The 27,568-nt window shown below is 40.6% G+C and overlaps 1 protein-coding gene across 1 annotated transcript in view; it reads left to right on the top strand.

Annotated features, from left to right (window-relative positions):
• Window positions 1-608: 608 nt before the first annotated feature.
• The window catches only part of igsf9ba (immunoglobulin superfamily, member 9Ba), a 64,151-nt gene continuing 37,191 nt past the window's right edge, over window positions 609-27,568 (top strand). The window contains exons 1-3 of the mRNA XM_068318181.1: window positions 609-814; window positions 14,808-15,005; window positions 21,776-21,922. Of these exons, the coding sequence (XP_068174282.1) occupies window positions 751-814; window positions 14,808-15,005; window positions 21,776-21,922 (409 nt within the window). The 5' untranslated portion in view covers window positions 609-750. The remainder of the gene's footprint in view (window positions 815-14,807; window positions 15,006-21,775; window positions 21,923-27,568) is intronic.

Genomic DNA, 27,568 nt, shown 5'->3' on the forward strand with positions numbered 1-27,568 from the left:
CATGACAACAGCCGAGGGCAATGGGTGAGCGACAGATGAGTCACATCCATCGGCGCCCCCCCCCCCTTCTCCTCGTCTCCCCCCCACCCCCCCCCCCTCACATCTACATCTACAAGACATCCATGGCAGATTCACTAAACCTGCATCGCTGGCTGGATGGCGCTGGTATTGATGGGACAAAAAAAAAAAAAAAAAACCCCCACTCCGTGTGTGTGTGTGTGTGTGTGTGTGTGTGTGTGTGTGACGATGGGTGATGATGGTGCACGTGGGGCCAGTTTAGGACAGGTATTTAACGCCGTGGACACGTCTCGCTGTCAATGCGCATGATACTGCGGTTCCACTACTATGGCACGCTCCAACTCACCTTGAATCAGCGCACGGCCAGCTCTGCTGTCATTCGGATTGCGGGGCCGTACGGAGAACCAATACACGCCCCAAAGCCTCCATCAGCAGCCAATCCGATGCCAGGAGAGGCGGACCTGTGGCTGGATTCTCACACTTGGTTTCACTATGCGCTCGTAAAAACGGGCTCCGTCTACTACAAACGCGGCGGTGCAGGTGCTCTGTCTCTTCGGGAGAGGATGCGGATGGAAGGACGGGGGAGGGAAGGGATGAAGGGAAACGCCACGAGGAAAGAAAATAGGATATGAGAAGGGGCTTTTGTTAGGAGATCGTAAGGTGCAAGGTCGAATATGAGAGATTGGTCGAACGGGGCACTTTGCGTGGTAATAGCTGGTCGGCAATAGTACTATGATTTGGTATGTGGCCACTCTGATAGCAAGTGTATTCAGCACCAGAGGAACGGCCGCTCAAGGTGAGTTGAAGTGCAAAATATTCTGTGCCGCACATGGAATATGGTTTCTGCTGTCTCCGTGCTGCTGTTTGTAATCGCATGACATTTTGGGGTGGGTGGGTGTGTGTGTGTGTGTGTGTGGGGGGGGGGTGTTAGGTCATAAACTGTAAGGGCTATTTCATTCTAACAAATGGCTGCATATATCATGTGTCACGTGAAAGTTCAGCCCTTGGTTATAATAGGGAGACAACAGTTCTCTCCAAACGTTCTGAAACGTGAGGCTGAATCGTTCACCTGTCTGTGCTGCTGCCCATCATGATGGATCAGAGCTTCATTGATACAGCTCCCGGGATAAAGGCCCGGGTTGTGGTGGCTATACGAGGCTCATTTTGTGCGATCAGCAACGCCAGCAAATTGGAAAAAAATAACGCACCCGCTTGTGATGAAAGAAGGGAAATGTGTGCATTGGATCATAGGAAGCTGTCTCATTTGAGTTCTCCAGAGAGGGTGTGACCGTCTCAACCCTCAAGATGGAAAAGTAACTAAATAATGCATTGCGTGTCAGATAAAATGCTTGCTTTGATAGAGCCCCCATTGCTCCACGCATGGGATTCATATGACGAATTCCACATTGGACATGAATGTGATCCCAATGCTGTGTTTGATGCATCGAGTCATTCCAGGCTGCAGGACTCACCTACTGCTGATCTAAGTGGATAAATAAATTACTCATTCCAGATGAAACCAACAGCACAATATCCCCTTTCTTCTTATCCCACCACCCCCCCCCCAGCCCTCCGTATTGACCCATGTACTTACTTAACCTTGCTTTTCCACTCGTGTCCAGATGAGGGAGACATGTGCCAAGCTGTCGCCTGGCAAACGCTCTCAATGACCCCCACGTACCCAGTCAGAACTGGTCTGCTCTGAGCTCTGGCTCCTCCTGTCATGACAGCCAAGTCCAAGTCAAGCACAACGTGAAATAAGTCCTCCAATAATGAAGCAAAACTCGTTTGATTTACGAATAGAGGTGATCCTTAGAAAGAAGAGAGACTCTTTCATTTGAGAAAATCTGTGGCAGCATATGGAAGTTCAGCGCTGATGGTGTTACCACTGAGAAGTGAAGTCACATTGTGCTCAGAAATCATGTTGCTGAAGTGTTGATAGAACTTTGGAGAAGCTTGACAATTTTGGGGAAGTTGAGCTGGTTTGATTTCTTTTTGAGTTTTATCTGAGGAGATTAATGGCGGTCTTGTATCTGTACGTTCCGCAGGAAACTTCAACAAGCACATTAGCATAGCTTAGCATTAAAACTGGAAATAGGAGGAGGTGGTTAGAAGGACTCTTAATCTTCATAAATCCACAGAGAAAATCTTCGATATCTCATTGACACATTTTTTTTAATCCATTCAAATCAGGAATGTACTATAACAAAAGTCCACAATATATGTAAAAAAAGTAAAAATATAATTGTTATGTAGTGCTACATTCAGAATTATTATATTTTTTAAATATGCAACATGCGATGCAAAATAATTATTAAAAAAATAATTACAAATTACAAAATAAAATAATAAAGTTTGTTTTTTGAGTCATGTGCTAAGCTAAGCTAACCTACATCAAATAATGAGAATAAATATGAAGTTTTCCCAGAATATGAAAGTATTCATACAAGCAGTGTTTTTTTTTAAAATGAGCTGAAACATGGGCACCTTCACTGGTATTGCCTCAGATGTCAGAAACTAGTGATAAGCATGTCAGCTGGTGTAGTGCTTACTATTGTGAGCTAATGTGATCTCATCCTGTTGTATTAGATATCTCACTAACAAAATGGTGGAACACATCTGAGCCTAATCTGACAATTATAAAATTACAGAAAGTTTAGCTGGACGGGGTTTCCATTGTCAAACCGAGAGATGATTGCGCTTTTGCTTCATGCAGGAGAGACACGTTTAAGATTAGGAATCATGATTGGACACAAATAGAAACGTTTTTTAATTCAGGATTTTGTTGTAAAACATACTGAAGAGATCAATTTGTGAAACGAAAGGAGAAAACAGGTTCTCTTTAGACATTATCTGTCTAAAATCCTTACATTTAATCACTGCAAATTTCCTCACTGTGGGACTAATAAAGGTCTATCTTATCTTATTGTTAGTACAGAAATGTACGTTTAGACTCACCTTTAATTGTGCATCTGAGGAATAGCAAAATCAAATTGAAATAAGTTGCACTGACTATCAACTATTGTCAACATTGCTTGATAAAGGAAATGGGTGTAGCGGGTCATTGAAATAGCATCTCAATTTATGGCCCATTATTGGGTATAGAATAATGTAGCCTCTCTACAGGATGCATAATGTGAGCAGCATGTTAGCACTGTAGCAGGCCTCAGTTGTCATGACATTTCACCGTACTTTTATAGCATAAAACGAATAAAACCACACTAAACACATATTCTTAAAAGTAGACATCTGAAAGTACATGAAATTATTGCGAAGATCTCTGGAAAAGCTTTTGGCTGTGTGTTTGAATGTTTCCTTTGACTCAACTGACATGCAAAACGGTTTTAATGACTTGAACCGCCATCGGCCATTGGAGAAATTGAGATGTTGTGACTTGCTGTAGAGGAGCGATCATAAAATCATATTTCTGGTCACATTCTCGTCTTCTAAAACACCTCAGACTCAGATTTTGGGTCATTTTTTTGGGAATTGTAACTGATAGACACACAACATTTGAGCTCAAATCTCTCAGGCTGTCGGGAGACGGATGACAGCACGTGGAATTAAAGGCAGCACCATGGTTTATTAAATGAATCAGCTGCTTTATGATTGAAACAAGAAAACTGAACGTACCTATGTAGAGTCCTTGTTCAGGGTACTTCTGTGTTAAACAATTTCAAAGTGTTTCAAGGTGTTTCATTGTGGTACTATAAACTCTTCACAGCAGCTGTTATTCAGTTCAAATCAAATTAGAAAATTCTTATCAGATGAGCTGAAGGTATGATTCAGTATATTTAACATTAACGTAGAAGAAAAGACTTTCTTATGATCCTGCTGGTTTCCACAGAATAGCTGAGCAATCGCTTGTGTTAACCAGAGAGTCAAAGACATTTTCTTGTGCCAGGTACCCAGTGGGAAAGAACACATGGTCAGCGAGACTCTGGGTTAGTTCAACGAAGTCAACAGTGGCTTGGTAACCAATCAAGGTGAAGCAAGAGGCTCACTGCTAGCAATAAGTACTTAAATGTCATATGCAAGCGTGAGGGAGAGATATGTTTGAAGCACTGATGGCAGGCTGACTTCTGTGCTAGGTTTTAAAAAAAATAACATTTGTTGAGCTAACTTTTGGCCAGATGGCATTCATCTGTATTCCTCTTCTTGTGAGCCTCTAGAGCTCCTGTGTGAACTGTGGCACAGTTGCCATTAGACATCCTCTGAAGGTATTTGCATCTTCAGGCACAGAAACGTAGAAGCAGAAAGTATTTTGTAAAGGTGTCAAAGCCTCTCGTCGGTACTGAGGCGTCGTATGAAAACCTCTCCAACTGTGTCTGGAGTCCAGCTTCAAATTGCTCTTCAAAAAATAGACTGGGTTGTCTTTAGTTTTTGTGCGGATGTTGGAATGTCTGGGACAGCTTGTATTCATGCAAATTCGCTCGGTTTGATTTTCCGGGGGCCTGGGGAGATGTGCCATCTCCTGATGGCTCTTGTTAGATCCGTATTGCTGCTGCATTAATATATGAGAGTTGTATTGCTGTGGTAGTCGGTCAGAGTGGAGCTTCTTTAAACTTTTTCTTTAACATTTCATTATTACATATACAGAACTTGTCACGTTATATAATATACTGGATTTCAGAAATGTAGTGCAGCTCAGTAGCTGCTTTAGCAACATCATATGCCATTTCTCACCTTTTCACCGTGTATGAGTATGAGTATACATATTTATCATATTTGCATGACTGCTGCCACAATTTTCCTGCCAAGTTCTTCTGAAATGATTCGGTCTAACCCTCTCATCTTTTTCCAGAAAATAGCACAACTTCTTCTCTCTTATGCCTTTTGTGATGACTAGCGTCGTGTGTGGGTTGGGATTGTCCTTTTGCTCCCTGTTTTTGTGCCTGCTCCTTATGTATGCAGATTGGCCTGTGCCATCGCTCAACGGTGATTGGGGGAGCGCACCTTTCCCCTCTCCTGATTGGCTATGCCAAGGCCTCACAAGATACATAATGACCCAAGACGGCAATCGTTCAGGGGCAGCAGGGTAGCAGGCAGCAGATCCTCATCTTCTCCATCTTCCAACCAGCCACATATTGTTTTGTATGAACTGTATAGTCTCGGTTGAGATGTAGGGTTGGACTGCAAGATTATTTACTTATACTTTTCTCCGTTTAATTTAGTTAGGAAGGTTGGATCCTGTCATTTGTTTTTCTTAGTTTAATTATTATTCTTTTGCAGATAGGATTGTTTTTTTGTTGTTGTCATTTTTGGCATTTTTTTCAACCTGAAGTGAGCTCAACATATTATTTGATATTTAGTTCCTTATATACTTAAACCATTTGTCCGGTGGCTCATTGGGACTTGGGGAAGATGGGGCCTGTTCATGTTATGGCTCAGGCACTCCTAGACTGGGCGTAACACTTTTTTCACTCTCTCAATCACAATCATAAGAGTAAGCTTAGTAATGAGCTTAGGAATGGGCCTGTGCTCAATCTGTGGATGGCAGACTCTCATTACTGGGCTTGGGCCAGCTCTGTCTGGTGATGCCCCCTCCCACGCCTCCACTCCCCCTCCCCTCACCTCTCCTCCCTCGGCTAGTTCGGTCCCAGAGGATCCTCCTTGCAAAGGAAGCCTGCAGCATTCTGGGAAAGCCAGTTTTTCAGATCACGTGGTTCTATTTGAATGGACTGCTCTCCCAGCCACTTGATCATCATCATCTCTCTGAAAGCTTGAACTGTTGCCGGTGATAATAGAAGTAGGATATGGTATTGTGTTACTGTTACACTTAAGGAAGTCCCAGTCATACGATCATATTTCACACATATCCCTTTTATTCAGTTTCCTGTTTGACATTTGTATTCGTTGACATACTTTTGAAATACATATATTAATGTAATAACGTGACCCGCGACAGCGGATAAAGCGGCTCAGAAGATAGATGGATGGATGGATGTTTTAGTGTGGTCTCTAAGCTTTATTATAAATGTGTGACTAACAGGTCAAACCCATGGATCCAGCTTCAGTGTTACGGTAACACTGACTCTATTTTATTTGCTCTGTCTTTCTTTTGCTCTCACTTTTATTTGCAACAAACACACGTGTGTTGGCTGCACGGCCACAGTTATCTTTTGTTCTTACTTATTGTCTGGTTTTGGATTGTTTTGTTTTTGCCCTGTTTACTTTACTTCAGCCTATAGAGTAGTGTAATATTAGCTGTAATCCCCTCTCCTCTGTATTCCAAGCTTCATGTATCTACCTTTATATCTGTATTCTCTCTTTGTTTGTGAAGCTGCTTTCAAAACTTTAAAGCTGTGCAAGCTGACAATTACTTCAGACTGAAAGAAACCAAAATACAGCAAAGCTACCCTGGGGAGAAAAAGTAATTTAGTTGGAAAAGCTTGATAATATTATAATTCATTCATTCATTCATTTTCTGCCGCTTCATCTGCCGTAGCAGGTCAAGGGGAGCTGGAGCCTATCTCAGCTGGCACAGGGCGTGAGTCGGGGGACACTCCGGGCACGATGTCAGTGTTCCATGGAGCCACACACAAAGACAAACAACCACGCACACACACACTCACTCCTATGGGGAATTTTGGGACCGGCCAATCAACCTGAAGCGCATGCTTTTGGAGGTGGGAGGAAGCCGGAGAACCTTGAGAGAACCCGCGCAGACACGGGGAGAGCATGCAAACTCTGCACAGAGTGGGACTCAAACCCGGAACCGCCGTGTTGTGAAGCGACAGCGCTACCCACTGCCCCACCGTGCCGCCCTAATATAATACTACTACTACTACTACTACTACTACTACTACTACTACTACTACTACTACTACTACTACTACTACTACTACTACTACTACTACTACTACTACTACTACTACTACTACTACTACTACTACTAATAATAATAATAATATCATTAAACTGACAATCTAAGTGTGACATGAGATGAGTTTACAGTGAAAATGTGGAGTTAGTTTGTCTAACAATCTATCTTTCTGTCTGCCTACATAAAAAAAACAAAAAAATAATATCCCAAGAGTTGAGAGGTTGTTAAAAACCAGACATTAAACTACAGTAAAACTGCTAATAAGAGACAGTGAAGAACAAGTTGGATAGATCAGTAAATTAATAACTAAGGTTAAATTAAGAAAGACACATAAAAATAGGTAAGAACCAATCTAATTTAATAATGTGAAATCTAACTAGTAATGTTTTAAGACCTGGTTTAATGAGCTGACAGTTTCAGCAGACTTCATGTTTGTTATTGTTTCACAGTTCAGGAGTATAGAAACTAAAAGCCTCCATGGTTCAGATTCAGGGAACAGTAAGTAAACCCATCCCAGAGGACCTGAGGTGTCTGGATACCTTGTGACATACAAGCAAATCAGATCATGTATTTTGGCCCAAGATCTTTCAGTGCCTATCATTTAACCGCTATCTTTTGCCATGTAAGAAGCTGGTGTTTTGTTCTGAAAATCAACATAATGTTCTCTGCTTTCTTTGTGTTGGGGAGGACACTGGCAGCAGTGTTTTGGATGAGATGCAGTGCCCTGATCACTATTTCCGAGGGCCTATAAAGGCATCTCAAAAATAATATTGCCTACTGAAAATAGAAGCATGGTTTTTTTTTGTAATTTATTAAAAATTGGATTAAGATCGTGATAGATGATGTAGTATTTGTGATGTGGGAGTTGAAGCCTATCCCAGCTGATATTGATGCATCCTGGACAAGTTAACAGTTTATTGCAGGGCCACATGAAAGACATATCACCCCAGTCACCCCAATGCCAATCACCCCCACATTCATGACTGTGGGCTATGGTTTTTCGGTGAATACATATGTTGCAACAACGCTGGAATATATAGTTTTGTGTCATCTGCATAACTACTGTTATAGATTTCACTACGGTCAATTATTTGTGCAAGCAATAGTTGATAGATATCAAAAAGAAGTGACCCAAGAATGAACCCTTGGGGAATGCCATTTCTTTTCTTTTTTTTTTCTAATTATCGATTACCAAAAAGTAGTTTTCATTTAAATTCAAGTAGCCAAAGAAAATGTTTACTGATACACACAACGTGATGTAACCTGGCATGATGCTGAACTGGCATGGTCCAATGCAGCACCATACCAGTCTGTCAAGCGCTCTGGCAATACAAGTGCAAGTGGTATCATAGGTGAAATTAAAAAATCCCTTTAGTATAGATAGTAATAAAGATTGAATTATCAGAATATTCACCATGAAAAAATAAAAAGTTTTTACATAGTTCATGCATGACTTAACGGAGAGGGGTGCTGATGATGACGGGCTTGCTGGTCCCTCAACAATACTGACAAAGTGAGAAAATCATTACCTTAATAAATTCGGAGAAAAATGACTCCACTTCACAGTTCCAGGCAAAAGATGCAAAGTCTCATAATAGATGTCATGATGAACATGGTGTTTTGTTTCCCCTTACTGTGTTCTACTTCTCTAGGCCCTCACTCTTGAGCTTTTATTTCAGTAAACCTCCAATTTTTTTTCCTGACCAAACTTTGTTTCCATAGAGGTAATATCATCAAGATTATTCATGACTCTGGAATCGGATGTGTTTACAAGATCATAAACAAGGAACTTAAAGCAGCACTGGCGTAGGTGTAAAACCCTGCTTGGATAAAGTGTTTTGTCTGATGTAGCATTTTCTGATTACCTCTATTTTAATTCTGCATGTGTCAGCAGAAATGGCCATTTCAAGAAAACACTATAATGATGTGAAAGAGCAACACTATTCACTTCTACCTCACAAAAGTTGAGACCTTTAGAAATCGTTAAAAAAAAAAGAAAAAATACATATATTTAGCACTCATCTTTATTAGTGTGAGGCACACACACAGTTTTAGCTTAGTAAACTCCTAACAGCGTTGAGCAATGAAAATCCTATCTTATTTACAAAAGAATATCCACAAATAAGGTAAGTATTAGATTTTAGCTTAAATGGATGAAATATTGTCATGAAATTCTAAGTGCTGCTCATCTACAAATGTGTCTCAATGACGGCCTCGGCTCTCTATTTTTCACAACATTGTAATGGCTGTCACAACATTTTATCAGTTATGCTATACCTCATTATTGCCCCAAAATTGCCTTGAGAGTCTCTTTACTGCACAAATCTATGATAATTCCGGAAAGAACAGTGTTGTGTGAGTTTTGTGCGAGAGCCATTTTCAGGCACGGCCACTTGAAAAATTCTCTTGAGTTGAAATCTCTTGTGGAATTAACCCAGCGTGCCCCCGCTGTTCTGCTGTGATGATTCAATTGCTGCTCTGCACAGCTGTTTATTGACCTCCAGCAGATGCTTCTTATTGGTTTATGGTTTGGTTACATCACGTTGTGTGTATCAGTAAACATTTTCTTTGGCTACTTTGCTCGGTCATGAATATTTCGTAAAAAAAAAGTGTTTTGCTGATATTTTGTGAACATCTGAACACAGTATTTAGAGGTATTAATTTGTTGATGAGAAGAATAGATTTTAAAAGAAAAAAGCTTTATTAATCACACGATAGCTGTACTTTCAATATCATCTATTGTTAAAACTAGACCCAGACCCAGCTGAAATCCACTTCTGTGTTTTGTGACTGAAGCAAACTGGTTTTGTCTGCTGTTGGAAATTTTCTGCTTTTGCACTCATTGGAGTGGGTGTGGATGTTAGATTTACATACATTTTCTCCGAATAACTTTATGACTGAGGCTGAGTAAAACTGTATGTGTGTTGGCTGTTGTTATATGTACTATTGGATGAATGTGTCTTTCCTCTGCTGAACTATGTTGCCGCAATATGGGGCTCAAAACAAGCTGTCCATGTGAGCTATGCGATTTTGGCCACGAACATTCCTTTCCATTGTATTGTACAGATGATGATGATGATGATGATGATTTTTAAACAGCTGATTCTACTTGAAATACCTTTAGAAAACCTAGAAACTGGTGAACAGATGATCAAAAATGGACGGGACGTCTCATTTTATGGATATCAACAGTGTGGTGTGTTTTTTCTTATTCGTCAGTTGTGATTTAATCTCAATGTTGTTGGTCCATGTTAACTGGGGGCTGTTGAATGCAGGACTATGGACAATTTAGAAATACCATTACACCAAGGCTGCATGTTTTTAGGCAGGAGGAAGCTAGAGATACCAGGAGAGATCCCACGCAGACACAGGAAGAACAAACTCTGCACAGACAGGAATTGAACTTGAAACCTTCCTACTGTGAGGCAACAGTGCTACCCACTGCACCGCTGTGCCGCCCACATGCAGGACATGAATATAACAATTTTATTTAATGAAAATAGCATCAAAACCAACTGACTGCTTAACATGTAAATTTTAATTTATAGACCTCTGGCCCCCTGTGATTATGGCTGACAAGTAGTCAATGGTATTTTAGGGAAGGAGTGTTTTACAGACCAATTAATTAAAAAAAAAAAATCAGCGGATGAATCAGTCATGAAAATGGACCAACTACTTGTCACACTGCTTGTTTAACCTTTTCTAAACAATGAGGAATTATCCTTCCTCTATTTTGCTTTTGTACATGAAGTGGCACGTCCTATGGATGATTTATTTGACAGGCGACTGAACTGTTACGCTTCAGGAATTCATGATCATAGCAGTAAATCCACTTTATGCCAAGGATGGATATATAAAACATATTGGTCATCTGGATTTATAAGCTGCCAGATTTATGTAGATCTTACTGAATATATTTCTACCTCGGGGTATGGTTGGATTTCAAACATGACTCTGCAACTTCAGCTCAGTTCGGCTGACATTTACACAGCAAAGCAATCTTGAATTGCTATCATCTCTCAACCGTATTGATCCCTTTCTATCTGCAGTACTGTTTAGTTGGAAGATCTCAAGCAATGTCTCTTGTAAAACATTTATGTCCTCTACAGAGCATAAATATTTTCCCGTGAATAAGCCCTCGTTGACCCTGTTCGGTCACTGTATCTCCATTAAGGAAATGAAAATGGCACAAGCAGTAAGAAAGCTTGTTCTGATTCTTCCTTCATAAGGATCTCGTAAAGCCATCGGGTAATTACCAGCTCTTCGATGTAATATCTCTGGTCTTTAAACTATATTCTTAGTCTAAGATGTTCTTCCACTGCCACCTGCATGTCAAAACAGAAACCTGAGCGTCTGAACTGCTGCAACCAGAACCATCTACAGACAAAATTATGGATTTCAGCAGCACGCTGGGTGGCACAAGGTTTGGGCCTGTGCTTATGTCATGTGACTCTACTTACTCAAATAAAACAATATGTCTACTGTGATTTATCATGGCTATGAGCCAGCTCTCTGTGTTCTTCTGAAACACATTGATCATGTGTGCTGAACCCAAATGCCAAAACAAGCACACTCAAAGTCTGAATCATAGTTTGTTGTCCAGGGCCTGTTTTCATGTTAATACCATCTTAAATATGTTGTCACATTAAACATTTTTTTTTGAATGTTAATGTCAAGAAGCCAAATATCTCAGGAAAACATTGAAGGGATTTCATGTTTCTTCTTGGAGCTAAAGATTGATCAGAATTTGGTGATCTGTAGCTAAAGGTCACTGAGACCTATAATAACAGAATTTGGCCTTGACCCAAGAAGTCGTATGCTAATTATGACAAACTTAAATAAAACATCCTGCGACACCCCTGAATTCAAAATTTTACCATGACCTACTTGGTCAGGTCAAAGATCAAAGCCAGTGCTCTGACCTACTTTCATAGATCAAAGCTCTAACTTCGATCTATGGTCTTACGCTGGCCTTTTCCCTCCTCTTTTTATTTCATCCGGTTCCTGAGTGTCAAAGAGTTGAAATTTGACCTTGACCTAGTTTTTGAAGAACAGACGGACACAGGAACACTGACAATTACAACTCAGCACCTCTTTGAAGTGGGATGTAATAAAAAAGGCTACGGAGGATAAGAATGACGTAATGATTTTCAAAATATCAAGGTTTAACTTCACTGTGACATCATACTGTAACTCAATGCAAAACCATTTTTTTCTGACATTATATAACCCTAAAACTCAGGAACAGATGGGGAAATTGTGACCATATTTCATATTTGCTCCTAAAACTGTGATGACTGTATGGGCCGTCTGTGCTGCTGTGTCAGAGATGTCTGCTGTTACATTCCGCTGATATCACCCCTTTCTGGTCCAATCCTCTCCCTACACTCTAAACTGGGGTCGAAGGGGATTCGCCTGGCATCCTATCCGGTATCTGGGTGTCTGCCTGATGCCTCTGAACTAGAACCATGTCTGCCACATCCGTTCAAGGAAGTACCCCTCTAAATAATCCTGGCTCATCTTAAATATGCTAGGTGTTGAGTGGAAAAAGATTTTGCCCAAATCACTCGATCAGCCAGTCATTCAGTCAATGATTGGCAGCAATGAGCAGTAATCTGTAGTAATAGTAATCTATGACAGTAATCTGAACTGAATCATCTGGAATTTAAGTTCCGGTTGAACAAACTCCAATAAAGTTAAAAAGCCATAACCTTCTACGAAGCTGACAGTAAGCATGTCCTCGCTGCTATCTTTGAGATTAGGGCTTTTGTTCCGCAAGTCTACTCCATCTGCCGCTAAAGCTTTGACTGTTGAAATATGGATGCACCTTTGTCTTCTGGATTATTTCCTGCTTTGTTTTTAATTTAGACAAATATTAAGTTGTTAAATATGATAAAAATGTCCAGTAAACAAAAAGGGAAATTAGCTTAGCATAAAGACTAGAGGGACTTTGAAGCTGTGATGGAGTTGCTGCTTATCAAAATCCTGAAAAAGGCTCTAATCTGAAGCTTTAACTTGAAGATTTATTTTTAATAAAAATAAAAAACAAGTTATTTATGTAATATGTTCACGAGTTAGCCAGTAGTATTTGAAATACTTGAGCTATGTAGGTCATAGCCTACATCACAGACAGCTGTAAGAATGGTATCATTCATGTCATTTAACTCTTAATGGAAGAGAATTGGCCAAGACTTTCAGTCATCACTTGATGTCCACCAGGAGAAAACCCATCAGAGACCCTGTCTTCATCTCTATTGTCTTCTTTTCATCAGATTTACTGTCTTGAGGGTGTTTCTGTCCACCAACGATTGTTGAAAACTCTCAGGTCAGTGTTGTGTCTAGCTATTCAAGTGTGTACAAAAACAACCAACAAATATCATAGTAAATATACTGTACATTATACCCCAGCCCTGCATGTTGCACTGAAAGGGTAATTATATGCTTTTTTAACAGTGTAATGAAAATGATACTGGAGTGGAGCTCAGGTGTGATTTCCAGGTTTTTGGAAAAGTTTGCTTTGGCAGAATTTATTGTTTCCTTCATTTTTTTACTCATAATTTTTGGGACAGGGTTTCTCAGATGTGTATTAAAAGGGTTTTGTTTATACATGTTCATGTTAGAACATCATGCAGATTCGCAGATTTTGGTGGTTGTGAGTCAAACTCCATCATAAAATGTCTCATTAAGGTGAATTTTGTTGTGTTATTCCTGTTTTAGATTGTATTCCTCTAGACTCCTATGTGGTCTCATGTCCATGCCGAACATGTGAGGGTCATTGTATGATGCACGTGTATCTCATCTGCATTTCTACGTAAAGCTCAGGCTAATATGAATTGTTGTTTGCCCTCCCATAACAGAAAGGAACATTAGCAAAAGCAGATTCCAAGACTGTGGCCTGTAACCGGCAGCCTGATTCCTTCTTTTTAAAATAAGTATAATTTGATTAAAAGTGATCTGTTTCACAATCTGTGCTATCTGAAACGAGTAAAGTGGATTAATTGACAGAATGCTGCAGATTAAACTGGTAGGGACAAACACAAAGTGATGCGTATGGGCTTTAGGGGTGGAGATTTATTTTATAGACGGAAGAACTGGGTGAAAATATTTCAGTAGTAATTCCAGAGCATTCAGCGGTAGAAAAAACAGAAAAGCATCTCGAATAACAACTAATGCTGCTTCAGCCCAGAATACCTAGATGTCCCAACCGATTTGTTCCTCTTGTAACGGCCCTACTGATGGAAATGATACAGCTAATGAAAGTGTTAAGTTATTCAGCTGCTGCTTCTCTAGAGTGATACATCAGCACGTCTCCTGATCCCTGAAGTGATTTTCCCCCAGGGCGAGGGAGGGTGGTCATGCTTGATCTGACAGTAGAGATGCAGCCAGTTCAATGAAAGCGGGGGTGGCAGGTGGAGAAAATCCATTCCAAGAGTGAGCATTCTGCAGAGGCAGGTCTGACGACCTTCCAGTCATCTGACAGGTCAACACTCACCAGCATGCCGAGCCACATTGGTGGCTAAATGCCAGGCCCTGGTAGCGCTCCTAGTAAAGCCTATCTGAACAGCAGCCAGTGATGATCAATGGAGCCTTCCCTCAGCAGCTTGTTTCTGGTACAGTATGGCACAACCGCCAAAGACTCACCAACACATGCAGGTGATGGATGATGAGAGGCTGTTCTTTGGAGAGATGGGGAAAGGTGTTAAAAGGGAGAGTGTTTACTTATGTGTGGTGAGATCTCTGCATCGATATCCCAGTGTAGTCTATGTAGCAAAATGTGGTTTTAATTCATTTTGCTATTTACTTTTGTTAGTAATTACACAGTAGTCAAGGTTGACTTTGCGGTTTTTATAATTATCCTGCTGGAGTTATGCGTGGATTTCTACACATGCTTGTTGTTCTCTTGCATGTATTCCTGACAAAAGCACCAGTTTTTTACTAAAGGGATTCTTCTTTTGCCTGTCAGGTGCCCACGGAGTGAGAGAGGAGCCCCGGTTTGTGACGGCGCGTGCAGGTGAGAGCGTGATCCTGGGGTGTGACGTGTCCCCTCCCCTGGATGGCCAGCAGCCTTCCTATGTGGTGGAGTGGTTCAAGTTTGGAGTGCCTATTCCCTTCTTCATCAACTTCCGCTTCTACCCTCCACATGTGGATCCAGAATACACTGGTAAAGATGTCTGGTTGTGTCTAAACTATGGCAAATGAATCCAGTAATTAAACAATACAGTTTAATTGATAGTTTTAACCCAGTCTGTTCAAGGTGAGACTGCTACATCTTTGTTTCATCTCACTATTCTGTATAAAAGAATAGACAAAGATTTGGCACCACTTTATGTATGCAACCCACGTCTTGGACCTTTAAAGGCAGTGAAATCAGAAAAGAAAACTCTGATTTAGCTGTATGGTCTGAGAGCTCCTTTGCCTCCCAGTAGAGGGTGGCTCAACTGTGCTGCAAAGAAGGTAAATGATTATCATTACCATGTTATTTTGCAAAGCGCTGGTCGGTGCATATATAAAATGTCACGCCATACACCAATACTTTTGTGTTATACTTTAGACCTCTGTGCAGAACACTGACTTGCTACTAAAATCACACCCTGGAGCGATCTTAATGCCGACAGTGCAAAAAGGGCGGTGTAGAGAGAGATTTTTATTTCTGTGCTCCTGCGTGATCTCTGTGGAAAAAGGGCTAATCAGCCAGAAGCATCTTGGCTTGAAACAGGACCAAGATGTTTATAGTTGCCAGGCACAGTAAATCCACAGGACTTTGTGTTGACAAAGGCTTGTGTTGACAGAGACTGCAGCAGATCCAAAGTTTTACTGTACGTGATCAATAAACAGTGACCACAAAGAGCAGGAAATCATGATCATAACCACTGAAACACATTGGATGGATGGATGGATGGATGGATGGATGGATGGATGGATGGATGGATGGATGGATAGATGGATGGATGGGCGGATTAGCTTTGCTTGTTATTAACAGTGGAAACAGGGGGAGCGAGTTTGTTTCACACATGCGCCTCTGAACCTCAATACTAAACATCGCTACCTGTTCAGTCTGTTCTAATCAGTGACGTTTGGTTCTGCTGTAGATTTTTCCCAAAGTTTCCCCAAAGACAGGCTTGATTCTTTCTGGTTATAGCTTCATATTTATTATTCAGACATTGATTTTATGATCAATACTGTAAAAGATAAAAGCTGCCATTAGCTCAATCTGCTCCTCTAAAAACTGCAGGAAAGGAAATAACCAGAAATAATCAGATTCATAAATATTTTCTTCTGTTGCGTGTAATCTGGCTCTATAACAGAGAGTAGAGTGTGTCTCTGACCATGGTAAGTACACTGTCTGTGTCAGGCCTTCATCTCATGGAAATAGCAATATTACAGGGTGCTTGCATATCTAATTGCTCTGTAAACATTACTGTTATTATATATGGTATAGATTTTCTTACACTGCTGCAAACTAATTTACGAGCTCCTGGCTCGGAACAGAGCCACTTTGCTGTGAACACACACCACCTAGTTACATTGAGAAGGTTGACCTGTAATTTCAGTGTGATCCAGTGTGTTCAGCTGTTTGGGCTTGAAATAAAAAGCGTGAAGAATCTTTTTGTTGTAAAATGGCCATCAGGGCTGTGCAGGGGCATCTGCTACCTCTGAGTGCATAGAGGCAAATAACTGTGGCTCAGCAGTTTATGGCTGCATTGTACATAAACTCTATCCTACGCTTACTAGTGACAATGCAGCATAGAGTACATTCAGTATAAAGCCAACACAGAGTATTAAAAGAAGCCTACATGAAAATGTAGAACAGGAGGCAGCAATGAAAGGTAATCTGATGAATCCAAAGGAATTTATAAAACCTGCAGAAAGTGAATGGAAAACTTCCTGTAGATGCAGCAGTGTTGTAGAATGACAGAAGCCTCACAGTTAAGTCAACAGAGCTTCAACAGTTTCAAGAAAAACTAAACAGCAATCAGAGAGAGCAATTTTCCAAGGCAGCTGTTTCTTCATTTTATCATTTCACTTACAAGCAACAACCTAATAATACTTATAATGTGACTTTTTGACCATGAAAACCTACCTTTAGAAATTTAATTTATTGTAGCATCAGACAATTGTTTCTTTCTATATCTTTAGAATGCTTTTTCCCCGCACTTATTTTCTATATATTTTTCCCACATTCTTCACCATTCCTCCATTTTTCATGGTATTGGACAGAAACAGCCCCAAAAGACTTGGAATAGTCCTGACTTCACCCTTTGTCCATATTTAATTGGTTATTACATACCATGTGCTCAACACTTCCATTCAATGCCATGAAAGCCCATTCAACACTTTTTGAGCAATCCTGGCAACAGAAACATAAATAATACGGATGAAAACTTTACCTGAGAGGTAGAAGTAACTAAAATGGTAAATCTGACTCAGCTGTGTAATGTACCTCACCCACGGTCCACGTCTCTACACCGTTTGTGGAAATCCATTCAAAATTTTTGTGTACAGTACAAAGAGAAATATATCAAAAAAGTCTTGTCATGTCAAGGTAAAAAAAAAAATTGAAAAAGTTATGCTGGATTTTATCCAGATGTATCCCAACATTTAATGGGTCATTTCTTAAACAGTGAACATGGTTCTAGCATATTTATTGGAAATCCTTGTACCGTAGTAGGGTTTGTGTGATCCTCAAAATAATTAAAAAAAAAACCAATGGACAAATCCAACGAAAGATTATACTTTAAAATTTTTATTAGTTGTTAAAGATTTATGTAAACTAGCCTGTGAATGTGGAGTAATGTTAACAGAACTCTGGGCTCCTGATTTCTGCCACATGGTGAATTATTTTTTTTAGTTTGCTGAGAAAAAAGCTGACTTTTCTGGAGCTAAATGTGCCACCGCATCAACCAGCCTGTGACAATAGGATGCTGTGAGACTGAAAACAGACGCTCCAAAGGGAAGGATCCTTTCAGGAAGAAGTGGAGTCTTACTAGATGCTGCTGGAGCTGTTAACTGTTGACCAGCAGCAGGTGCAAGGAATGGCGCTTCTGACTGCTTCATACTCTGCTGTGCTCACTGTGGTTGTGGTGGACCTCTGTAGTGTAGTGTCAAATCCACAGTTGGGGGGGGGAGAGGGAGCAGTGAGCAGATGCAGTGGGAATACTGTGTGGCCTGTCTCATTCCACAGGTTAAAGTTTGCACTGGAGAAGGCATGTGTATGGTGAAAGCGTCACATCTAATAAACTGGGGTTTATTAGATGCTTATTTGGGATAAATCCATTGTTTTCACTCACTATCAATGAAATTCCTAAAGTGTAAGTGTAAAAATGTAAATGTCTTACTCTTCCATTGCACAGCTTCTGCTAAAACAGAACAGATAATCCATGTTTGCTGCGCTCACTCTGTAAATAATATTTTCGGTGTGTGCAGTAACACAGATTGTAGATGTGAGCAAATCCATCTGTGGGTCAATCATTTTGTCCAGGCTTGGAAGCATTACTGTGTGTTTACTTATTTTCTTGCAACATTTTTGGCAGTTTGTCCTGCATCCATGTAGAAATTAGATATTGCACTAATTCAGATGTGCAGCTCAGGAAATTTTAGTTCACATCATGATGCTTTTGAAAAAGCTATTACAATCAGTAGTAAGTGGAGTTAGTAATAGTAGGTGCAATATCTCCAACTTAGCAAGGGGAAGCCCAGGAGGCCCAGGGGCAGATCCATCCAGGATCATACCTTTCTGCTGGCTCTCATGCACTTCTTCTCTCAAATTTCACTGGATACCAGTGGATCAGTATATTGTCTGTAAAGTGAATTCACTGAGAGGAATGTGGTCAAAACAGGACCTGATGTGTTGTCCTTAAAGAGTGCCTTGTCTGGTTCTTGAAAAGATGATAATTTCCAACGTTATTCTCATTATTTGCACAATGACAATTGAATATGTCGATGCAATCACCTACCTTATTTTTTTCTTTATTTCTTTGTCTGCCAGATAACTGATTTTAATAAAACATTGTGTAGTGGGAGATTGTTTGCATTTCAAGGTACATCTGTATTTTATGTTTTATAAAAATACTGCATGTTTATCTGTAATTATATTGATGACTGAAATGACTTGGAATGAAGTTGGTTCATTGTAAACTCTGATATGCGATTCTCTTTCTCTACTGTCACCGTATAGCTTTTCTGGAAAACTCTTAGGTTGAAAATAAACTGGTTTTACTTTTAAGTAACTGTGAAGTTAATTGGATTAATGGTAATTTAATCAAACACTTGATTTCCAGCTTTTTGTTTACCTTTTTAATCACAGCAGTTACGGGCTTTAAGTTGTCTTTTAGCTTACCTCACCTTGTCTGCCAACTTTGTCCCCTTTAGTGTTTTTTCTTCAAAGCTGTCATATCTGACAAAGCTCACGATGTGATCTGAACACGATATTAGCTCCTCTTTCACAGTCAACAGAAGTCTGTGCTGTGTAAGTGGTGTATACCCTGGAGGCTGGTGCTGATGTAGATACGCTGCTGTTAACTCTGTTTACAGCAGCACCCTCTCAATCTTTGACAAATGGAGACAGAGGTTGATCCCTTCACACCACCACCCACCCCAGTCAGCACTTCAATGCCCAGGCAAAAATAGACCTGACTTTTTAAAGACGACTTACCTTCTTTCTTTCTTTTTTTTTTTTTTTACTGCAAGCCTGCAGTCCAAGCTCTTCCCTCTTCCACTTTGCTGCATTGATTTTCTGCTAACAAAATAGTCAGTTTTCCCACCCCAACAATGCCAGCAATCGTACGATTAGGGTATCTGTCTATTGCGTTTGTACATGCTGCTGCTAGAGCGGTTCATCCCACACTCTGCATCAGTACAGCGACTGCCAATCTAGAGTTACAGGAAACAAAGCAACAGAACAGTTAGATATAAAAGTCTGTAGAAATGCCCCATCTGAGGGAACTCATCAGACAGAGCAGAAGTGAATGTTTTAGTCTGTTAGAAGCAGCCATGTGAGCAGCGGGCCGGTGGCTTGAAGACAGACAGCTTAGCATCTTAAAGATTTCACCAGGCCTGGTTTTCTGAACTTCTCTCATCCCTTGTGATGTCCCCCTTTTAGAATTCCAATTTATCCACAGCCTTCAAGTGAAAAATAAAAAGTAGTGGGGATGTTTTATAAGAAATGGATGACATCTGTGAAGTGGAAGGCTGGTCTTTTTCCACAGTCACGCTAAATACTTTATTTTAATCCAGTTAAAAATATGGCTGCCAGGTAGTTTTATGGATAAATCTAAGAGAGCTAGGTAGATGATGGGTTCCCAAGCCTGAGGGTTGTTCATTTACAGTTAAGGGAGATCAAGTACTTCAACATTTTCAGGAATATTTTCATCTGATGGCTTGCAGAGACTTAGGCTGCGTTCAGACTGCAGGCATATGGGATATCCTTCCATATTCGATTTTTAGGGCTGACTGTTCACACAGCCCTGTTCACTCTGTTCAGACTGGGTTAACAGCCGATCTGACAGGCTGCCATAACAACGACGTCGGTGCGCGTAATGTGTGAGGTTATATAATTGTCACGGCGGCAAAAACAACAACAACATCGACGAACAGGAAGTTTTGTTACCTTAGCGTATTGACGATATCACTGTATGGTAGAGGTGGGGAAAATCTCACACACACCAGATATCGTCAACTTCTTCGCGTCGCGGATATGACGTCACGGTCCGCCATATCTGATCGGAGTGTTTGGAGCTGTTCAGACTGAGATGCATCTGTCCATATACAATATGAAACTACCTCCCGAATGTGGTTTCAATCCACCCTGCAAAAATCAGATATCATGTGGTACGGGGCTGTTCAGACTACAAACGGAATATTCAATATCAATCTGGATGGGCTAAAAATCAGATATAGGCGACCAGTCTGAACAAGGCCATAGAAAGATGGATATGGAGTATGTCACATACAGTATGATGCTAAAGCCAGGATCTCATTAGACTAATGGTGTCTTAGCATAAAAAACTGGAAGCTGTTTTTGTTAAGAATCATTTGAGACTGTGCATGACAGGAAAGTGTCTGAGACAAGCAGATGACCAGTCCAGGATATCTTCTTGTTTTCCAGTGTGTGGAAAGACTACACAGTGAATTTATTGGGTATTAGGAATACAGTACCCAATGAACAAAGCAGACAAATAAATTTGTGTGTTGCACCATCTTGGACCTTGTATATCCCAGTAGTGTGTTTGTGCTTATTTTAGTGCTTTGTTGACCTTAATTGGGTTCATGCAGAGAAAAGAAAAATGATAATGACAATGTTTCACGTAAACCTAATCACACAAGTAATACACAAACATTTTAAGATTTATTCATTCATTCATTCATTTTCTTAACTGCTTATTCAGCTTTGCGATTCATGGGAGTTGCTGGACCCTAACCCACCTGACTTGTGAGCGAGAGGCGGGGGACACTCCGAGCATGATGCCAGTGCACTGCGAAGCCACACAAAAGACAAGCAACCACTCACGCACACACTCACACCTACGGTCAATTTGGAAACGATCGATTCACCTAAGCTGTATGTTTTTGGAGGTGAGGAAGCCAGAGAACCCGGAGAGAACCCACGCAGACACGGGGAGAACATGCAAACTCGGCACAAAAAGGATTTGAACCGGGAACCTTCTACCTGGGAAGTGACAGTGCTACCCATAATTTTAAGTTTTAACAAAATAAATTGAAAAAACAAACACTTTTTTGACTGATTATTACATTCAGAAGAAAATATCTTTCCTGCTCCAATAAGAAAAGTTGAATAGAGCACTAAACATCCACCTGATGGATCTATGATGAGATCAATTACGCTCATAGATGTGAGTTTATATGGGAAGCCTGACCAATGTGGAAAAAAGACAAAACGCTCATTTTGATGTTTTTTGTCCCCTCTGTCTGCAGGTAGAGCTTCTCTTCATGGGAAGGCGTCCCTACAGATTGACCCAGTGCGCTCTGAGGACCAGGGCTGGTATGAGTGCAGGGTCCTGATGCTGGAGCAACAGTACGACACCTTCCATAACGGCAGCTGGGTGCACCTCACAGTAAATGGTGAGCTGAATGATCAGGGGCATACATACAGTCTGTTGCATCATGGTCAAAAGCATTAAGCACTGGCAGAAGCTTCCTTTCTGCAAGGAGTTTACTTCCTATCATTTTTTGATCAGCTATCTTAACTTTGTATGCATTGACTTCATAGCCACAGATGCCTATATGTACTTTGTCTTCAGCATCTTATTTTTGTCATACTTGATTTTGTTTTAGTGAATGTTAATCAAACATCAAGTACTTGGATGATTGACTCATCATCATTTCTATTTCGTGCCACCATTCAGTGGTTTCGGCCCCTCATGTTACTCCTGATGCCTTACTTTGTAAATCATGGTTAGTTAGACATAAGACGATCATTAACAATGCTGCTAGACAATTAGGGAATTTTCAGTCCTTATTATTTATGTATTTATTATTTATATTATTATTTATTTAAAATATTATATATATTATTTATTTTAAAAAGCCCATATACAAACACACAAACACACACACACACATACACACACACACACACACACACACATGAATGTATGTATATGCGTGTGTGTGTGTGTGTGTGTGTGTGTGTGTGTGTGTGTGTGTGTGTGGGTGTGCGCGCTGGACACGAACTAAGAACTGTTGCTGCGCTATCGCCACCAAAAACGTGCGCTTCAGGTCAATTGGCCAGTCCCAAATTGCCCGTAGGTGTGAGTGTGTGTGTTTTCCTGTCTCCTTGTGGTGCAATGGCGTCGTGCCCAGAGTGTACCCTGCCTCATGCCCTCTGTCCACTGGGATAGGCTCCAGCAACCCCGCGACCTGCGACAGCGGAAGAAGCGGATAAGGAAGATGAACGAATGAGTATATATGTTGGAAATATTACAATAATTTGTTTGACTCTGATGTTAAACACTTCTTGTTTGGAGCACTTTAACATTCAGTACAGAGACTCAAACTGATGCTCTGCTTTTGTCTTGTGTGGTTCATTTATTATTTTTTGCTAAAGGAAAATAAAGATACGTTTCAAGCCTGCAATTATCTCTTCAGTTATTCTGATCCTCTGAAACAAAATGCAGATTCCCTGGTCCACCTGTCTGCTGGTGATGGTTTATGGTTTTCCATATTTCCTCCCTGCGCAAATGAATAAGTGAAGGTTAGACGTTTTTTTTACTTTTAGATCGTTCATGCAGCTTCTTGAAAAGGCCTTTGGTAAAAACGGATGAGTGGCCAGCTATACGGAATTGATTCTGTCCTGTTTAAGGCAGTTCTATCAGGGATTGTCTGTGATAGTCTGAGACCTATCAAAGTGATGACCAGGCAGAAAAAAATCTGCACCTTTGCATTTCCCAGGAATACCCCAGTGGCTTAGACAATCCTGTGTGAGGTACGTCTTTGCATTGTTGCAGCCTTACACAGATTACAAAACCAATCATGCCCACATACATTTTTAACCCTTCTATCTGTTTCATGTGAGGAATGTGTTTCCAAAATATTATTTTTTTTGTCAAACAAATCAAATACTAAAAATGCTTTCTGCAAGCAAATGCAGGAAAGACACAAAACAGCTTTATTTTAATTCCCTGCAACTGGTTAATATCAGCAGGTGAATTACCTTGAAACAGGTGTTTAAAGACAACAGTTCTGGTTGAATCTGTTGATTTTCTTCTGTTCAAGCCTCACTGATCTGTGACTGCGTAACCCTGTGTCATTACAGACAGACTTAGTGAGCAAAGTCCTGTCAGGCTCAGTCACATGTGTGCTTTAGTAGCTTATGAGTACTGTGTGAACCTCATGCATATTTGATTTCCAAATGGTTTAACATTAATGCAGTTCTCGTGTGAATAATGATTACAGGGCGCTTCATGCAAAATACTATGTAAAGATCAATTTATAAAATCGATTGCATGGCGTATTCATATTGGAAAGAAAAATGCTGATCTGTATAAATGCACATCGTGGCAGAACAAAATGTTTTCTTTTGTACATCTGTGTTTTGTTATTTTAGTGCAAGCTACTTTCCATACTGTTAGTTCTGTGTTTGACTTCTTTACATAAACTCTGTGTTTACACATGAATGAGTGAGATCTGTGTCTGCTGGCTGAAGTGTGAATAGGTCAAACTCTGCTGGCACCTGCACACCTCTCGTGATATTCGTTAGAACATCCGAGGGAATCTTGTGCATTTTGTTGTGTATGCAGGCCGCATCTCTGTGGCCCACCTCATCGGTATTCACTCTTAAAGTCAACTTCTTCATTCCTCCCTCCCTCTTCTGCAGCCCTCCCCATCCTATCAGTCCTTGCAACAGAAACTGAGCTCCTAGGGCTGCAGCAGAACTAATAATATACCTGAATGTCATATGTATTTTGCATATTAAGTGATGGCATTTTATGCGACCTCATGCCAATGGACATGCAGAGATACAGGAAGCCTGTGCGGTGTAGTGGTACAGCTGGTAGTTTTCATTGGGCGGTTATTTGAATCTATAGATGGAAAACAAAAGCAGCAGTTGTTCCAAGGTCTAGATATCCCTAAACGGAATTCCTATGAAGACTTTATACTACTGCTGTCCACTAAATGGGTGTCTGTGAGGGAAGCAGGTGCCATTTTTGTCTGGCCTCCACACAGACACCACAGGCACCCATTTCCTCTGGCTGCTGGTATTTGCATACACTCCTCCTTTGAGTTTCTGTTTATTTGGCCTTAATTTCCTGCCAAGCGGACAGGGGAATTTGTGCCCACTCAGTGGCAGGTGTCAGATGGCAAGGCCTCATGCCCAAAAAAGACACTAAGGCCACTCTCTCTGTCTGCCTCCTTCTCATCCTCTCCTCTCTCATCTCTTCTGTCCTGTCGTTCTCTTCCCTTCGCTCTTCAGGCATCGGCAAGGTTTTCAGACATCAAAAATACCCGACTGGACCATAGCTTTCACTCGATTCTTTGTTAAACATCTACACTAAGTGCAAAGGAACTCCTGCCACTGTTTCAGCGAGATGCTGATAGGCGGGCATTCAGGACCCATTTATTTGACGCGACTGGAGCCCAAATGTCAGTTCATTTGTCCACCAGCTCTATGTGGGTGTGTGTTTAGTCTCCAACATGCAACACCTGGGACACCTTCTGTGATGCCAGGACACAATGTCTTTGTACACCTCTCCTCTGAGGCTGATGGAAGACATGTGGGTCTGATGGAAGAGGCGTCAACTGTGTCTCTTATGGAGCCCCCTAATGAGAACTTAGATGACTCATCCTAGCTGGTTCCGCCACCTGAGCTGACGGTGCCTACGAGATCTTTTGAGGATATCCTTACCTAATATCCAGAGTCCCCTGTTGTCCCCTCGACTCTGGAACCTGACCATTGGTCCAATCCTAGGGATGGAGGCCACAGACAGAGGAATGACTGGGAGATGACTGGGCGGAATGGATGACCATGTTATTTTAATCACTGGACAGGAGAGTATACATGGACTAAGCTCATATGCCACTTATATCAGTATGGCCCAGCAGGCAGTGAGAGATTTCAAGGAGGGGTGGTAAGAAAATTGAAATCCCTTCACTCAACATCAAGAAAGTTAGTCTCTTCACTTGAAAGATACCGGTAACTAAAAACATAGAAAGAGAATGAATGAGTGAGATTATGCAGGAATGTTGAAAAAGAATGATGAAAATCTAATAAATGTGTGACAAATGTATAAGATGGAACATGTGGGATGAATATTTACATGTTAAGAATTCAGCTTGCCATTTGTCCCTGAATCACCCCCATGGATTCAAATACCACCGCAGTTCTGACACATATGTGACCTACTTATATAAAAAAAAAAAGTATGTATATAAAATACAATATGTTAAATAAAATTTAAAATTGGGACAATGAGAAAAAATCACTTCCCTATTTTTATTATCGCAGACATTTTTCTTTTATACATTTAGATTTTTCTGTAATAATTTTTTGTTGTGTTTTCAATGACAGCTGATCTTCTCCATAGCAGATATCCAAAATAATAGAACTGCTGTTGTCTCAGTGGATGGTGCATCACATGCTGATGCTTTTGCACTGGATGACGAGAATTTAATGCATGTGTGATGTGACATTGAACCAGAGGAACCAAAGGATGGGAAGAAATTTTAAACATATTTTTTTAATGCAGAGGCTTTATTGATCTTAACTACATTTGAGCCATCCCTGTGAAGCAGTGGGCAGCCCTTATTCCACACCAGGAGCAACTCGGTATTCAGTTCCTTGATCATGGTCACTATGACATGTAGATTTGCAGGGTGCAGGGTTCAATGTGCTCAAATCACAGTATGGATTGTTCTAATCTGACCGTAAAAGAAATGTGGGTCAGTGAGGAAGTCAGTGTTCTTTTTTAAATACAATATACCATTAGTCTCCTGTTTCAACTGTGTTTACGCTGAAACATAAGTTAGACATCAGAGACTAACGAAGAATGTGTGCTTTATGTAATTTTTATTCTCTCAGGAGCAGATAAAAGCAAAGGGAATAAAATGCTGCAGATGCACTCTTGAGTTACAACAAATGTATCCAGCCATCTGTTGATTTGCTTTATGGTCTACTAAGGAAAGCGGAAGCAGAGAAGGCTCTTCAAATGTCTTTTATTGATCACAATTGTGGAAGAGTTAGACTAAGTAGGGCGACAAAGTGATACTTCTTCGGGAGTAACTAACAGATTTCTGAGCTACAGCCACACTTCGATCATGATGAGCTGTACCTGATGGTGTGAAACAGCTCCTAACATAGCTGCTGTTCTCACCGCCATGTGTGCCACCTACTTCCTTTCGATCTCAGTCCCCTGAGAAACATATAGGAAAAGTAATGACACCAGCACCACCATGTAAAGAGGTGAGGGGATTTGTAAGTTGAATTGTCTGTAAGTCGTTATTATTAAATTTCAATCTATAATCGCCATTTGAAGTCGTATAATTGCCATTACTATTCTAAATACGTAAGTACTATTCCCTAAGACTTACCAGAAACAATAACAGGACATAAAAACGACATGTAATAAAATAAAATACAGGTACAGTTCGTATCGAGTTAAGTTGTTCTTAATTTTAAAAGAAAATACACGGAATAATAACAAACAAGTTTACGTCATTTCAATCAATTTAACGTCTGTCCACCATAAATATTGGACTCTAAAAATTGCTAGAAAACCAATAAAAGCACATAATGTCATCTTAGTGTACAGCAAATAAAATTTAAAACATATAGTACCATACTACAATATGTATGTAGCCTGTAGCTTACCTTTAGAGCAAAGGAAAAGGAAGACGGAGAAATTATTGGCGGTGAGAGGCAGAGTTGCCATCAGAGAGATGGACACCACTACCACTATCTTCACCAGCCTTTGCTTTATCATCCATGATGAAGAGTATAGTATCCAAGGTACGCTGAGATGCGTTGAGTTGCTTAAAGACACAACAACAAACAACGGCAAGAAGGGGAGACGAGTGTTGATGAGCAAAGGCAGCTGTGCTGCTCAGTGGGGGTTATGGCAGAAACGGGAACTGAAGTACAATAGTCAGATATGGCAGCGGGTGTTTGTAAGTAGAATGTTCGTAAGTTGACCCGTAGGCCGAAACAACAGTGATACACCTGTCCACAACCCGAAGGCGCAGGGACGCGATCCTCTCGTTCACCAGGGTGAA

This window comes from Antennarius striatus, chromosome 6, assembly GCF_040054535.1.
Source record: "Antennarius striatus isolate MH-2024 chromosome 6, ASM4005453v1, whole genome shotgun sequence".
NCBI lineage: Eukaryota > Metazoa > Chordata > Actinopteri > Lophiiformes > Antennariidae > Antennarius > Antennarius striatus.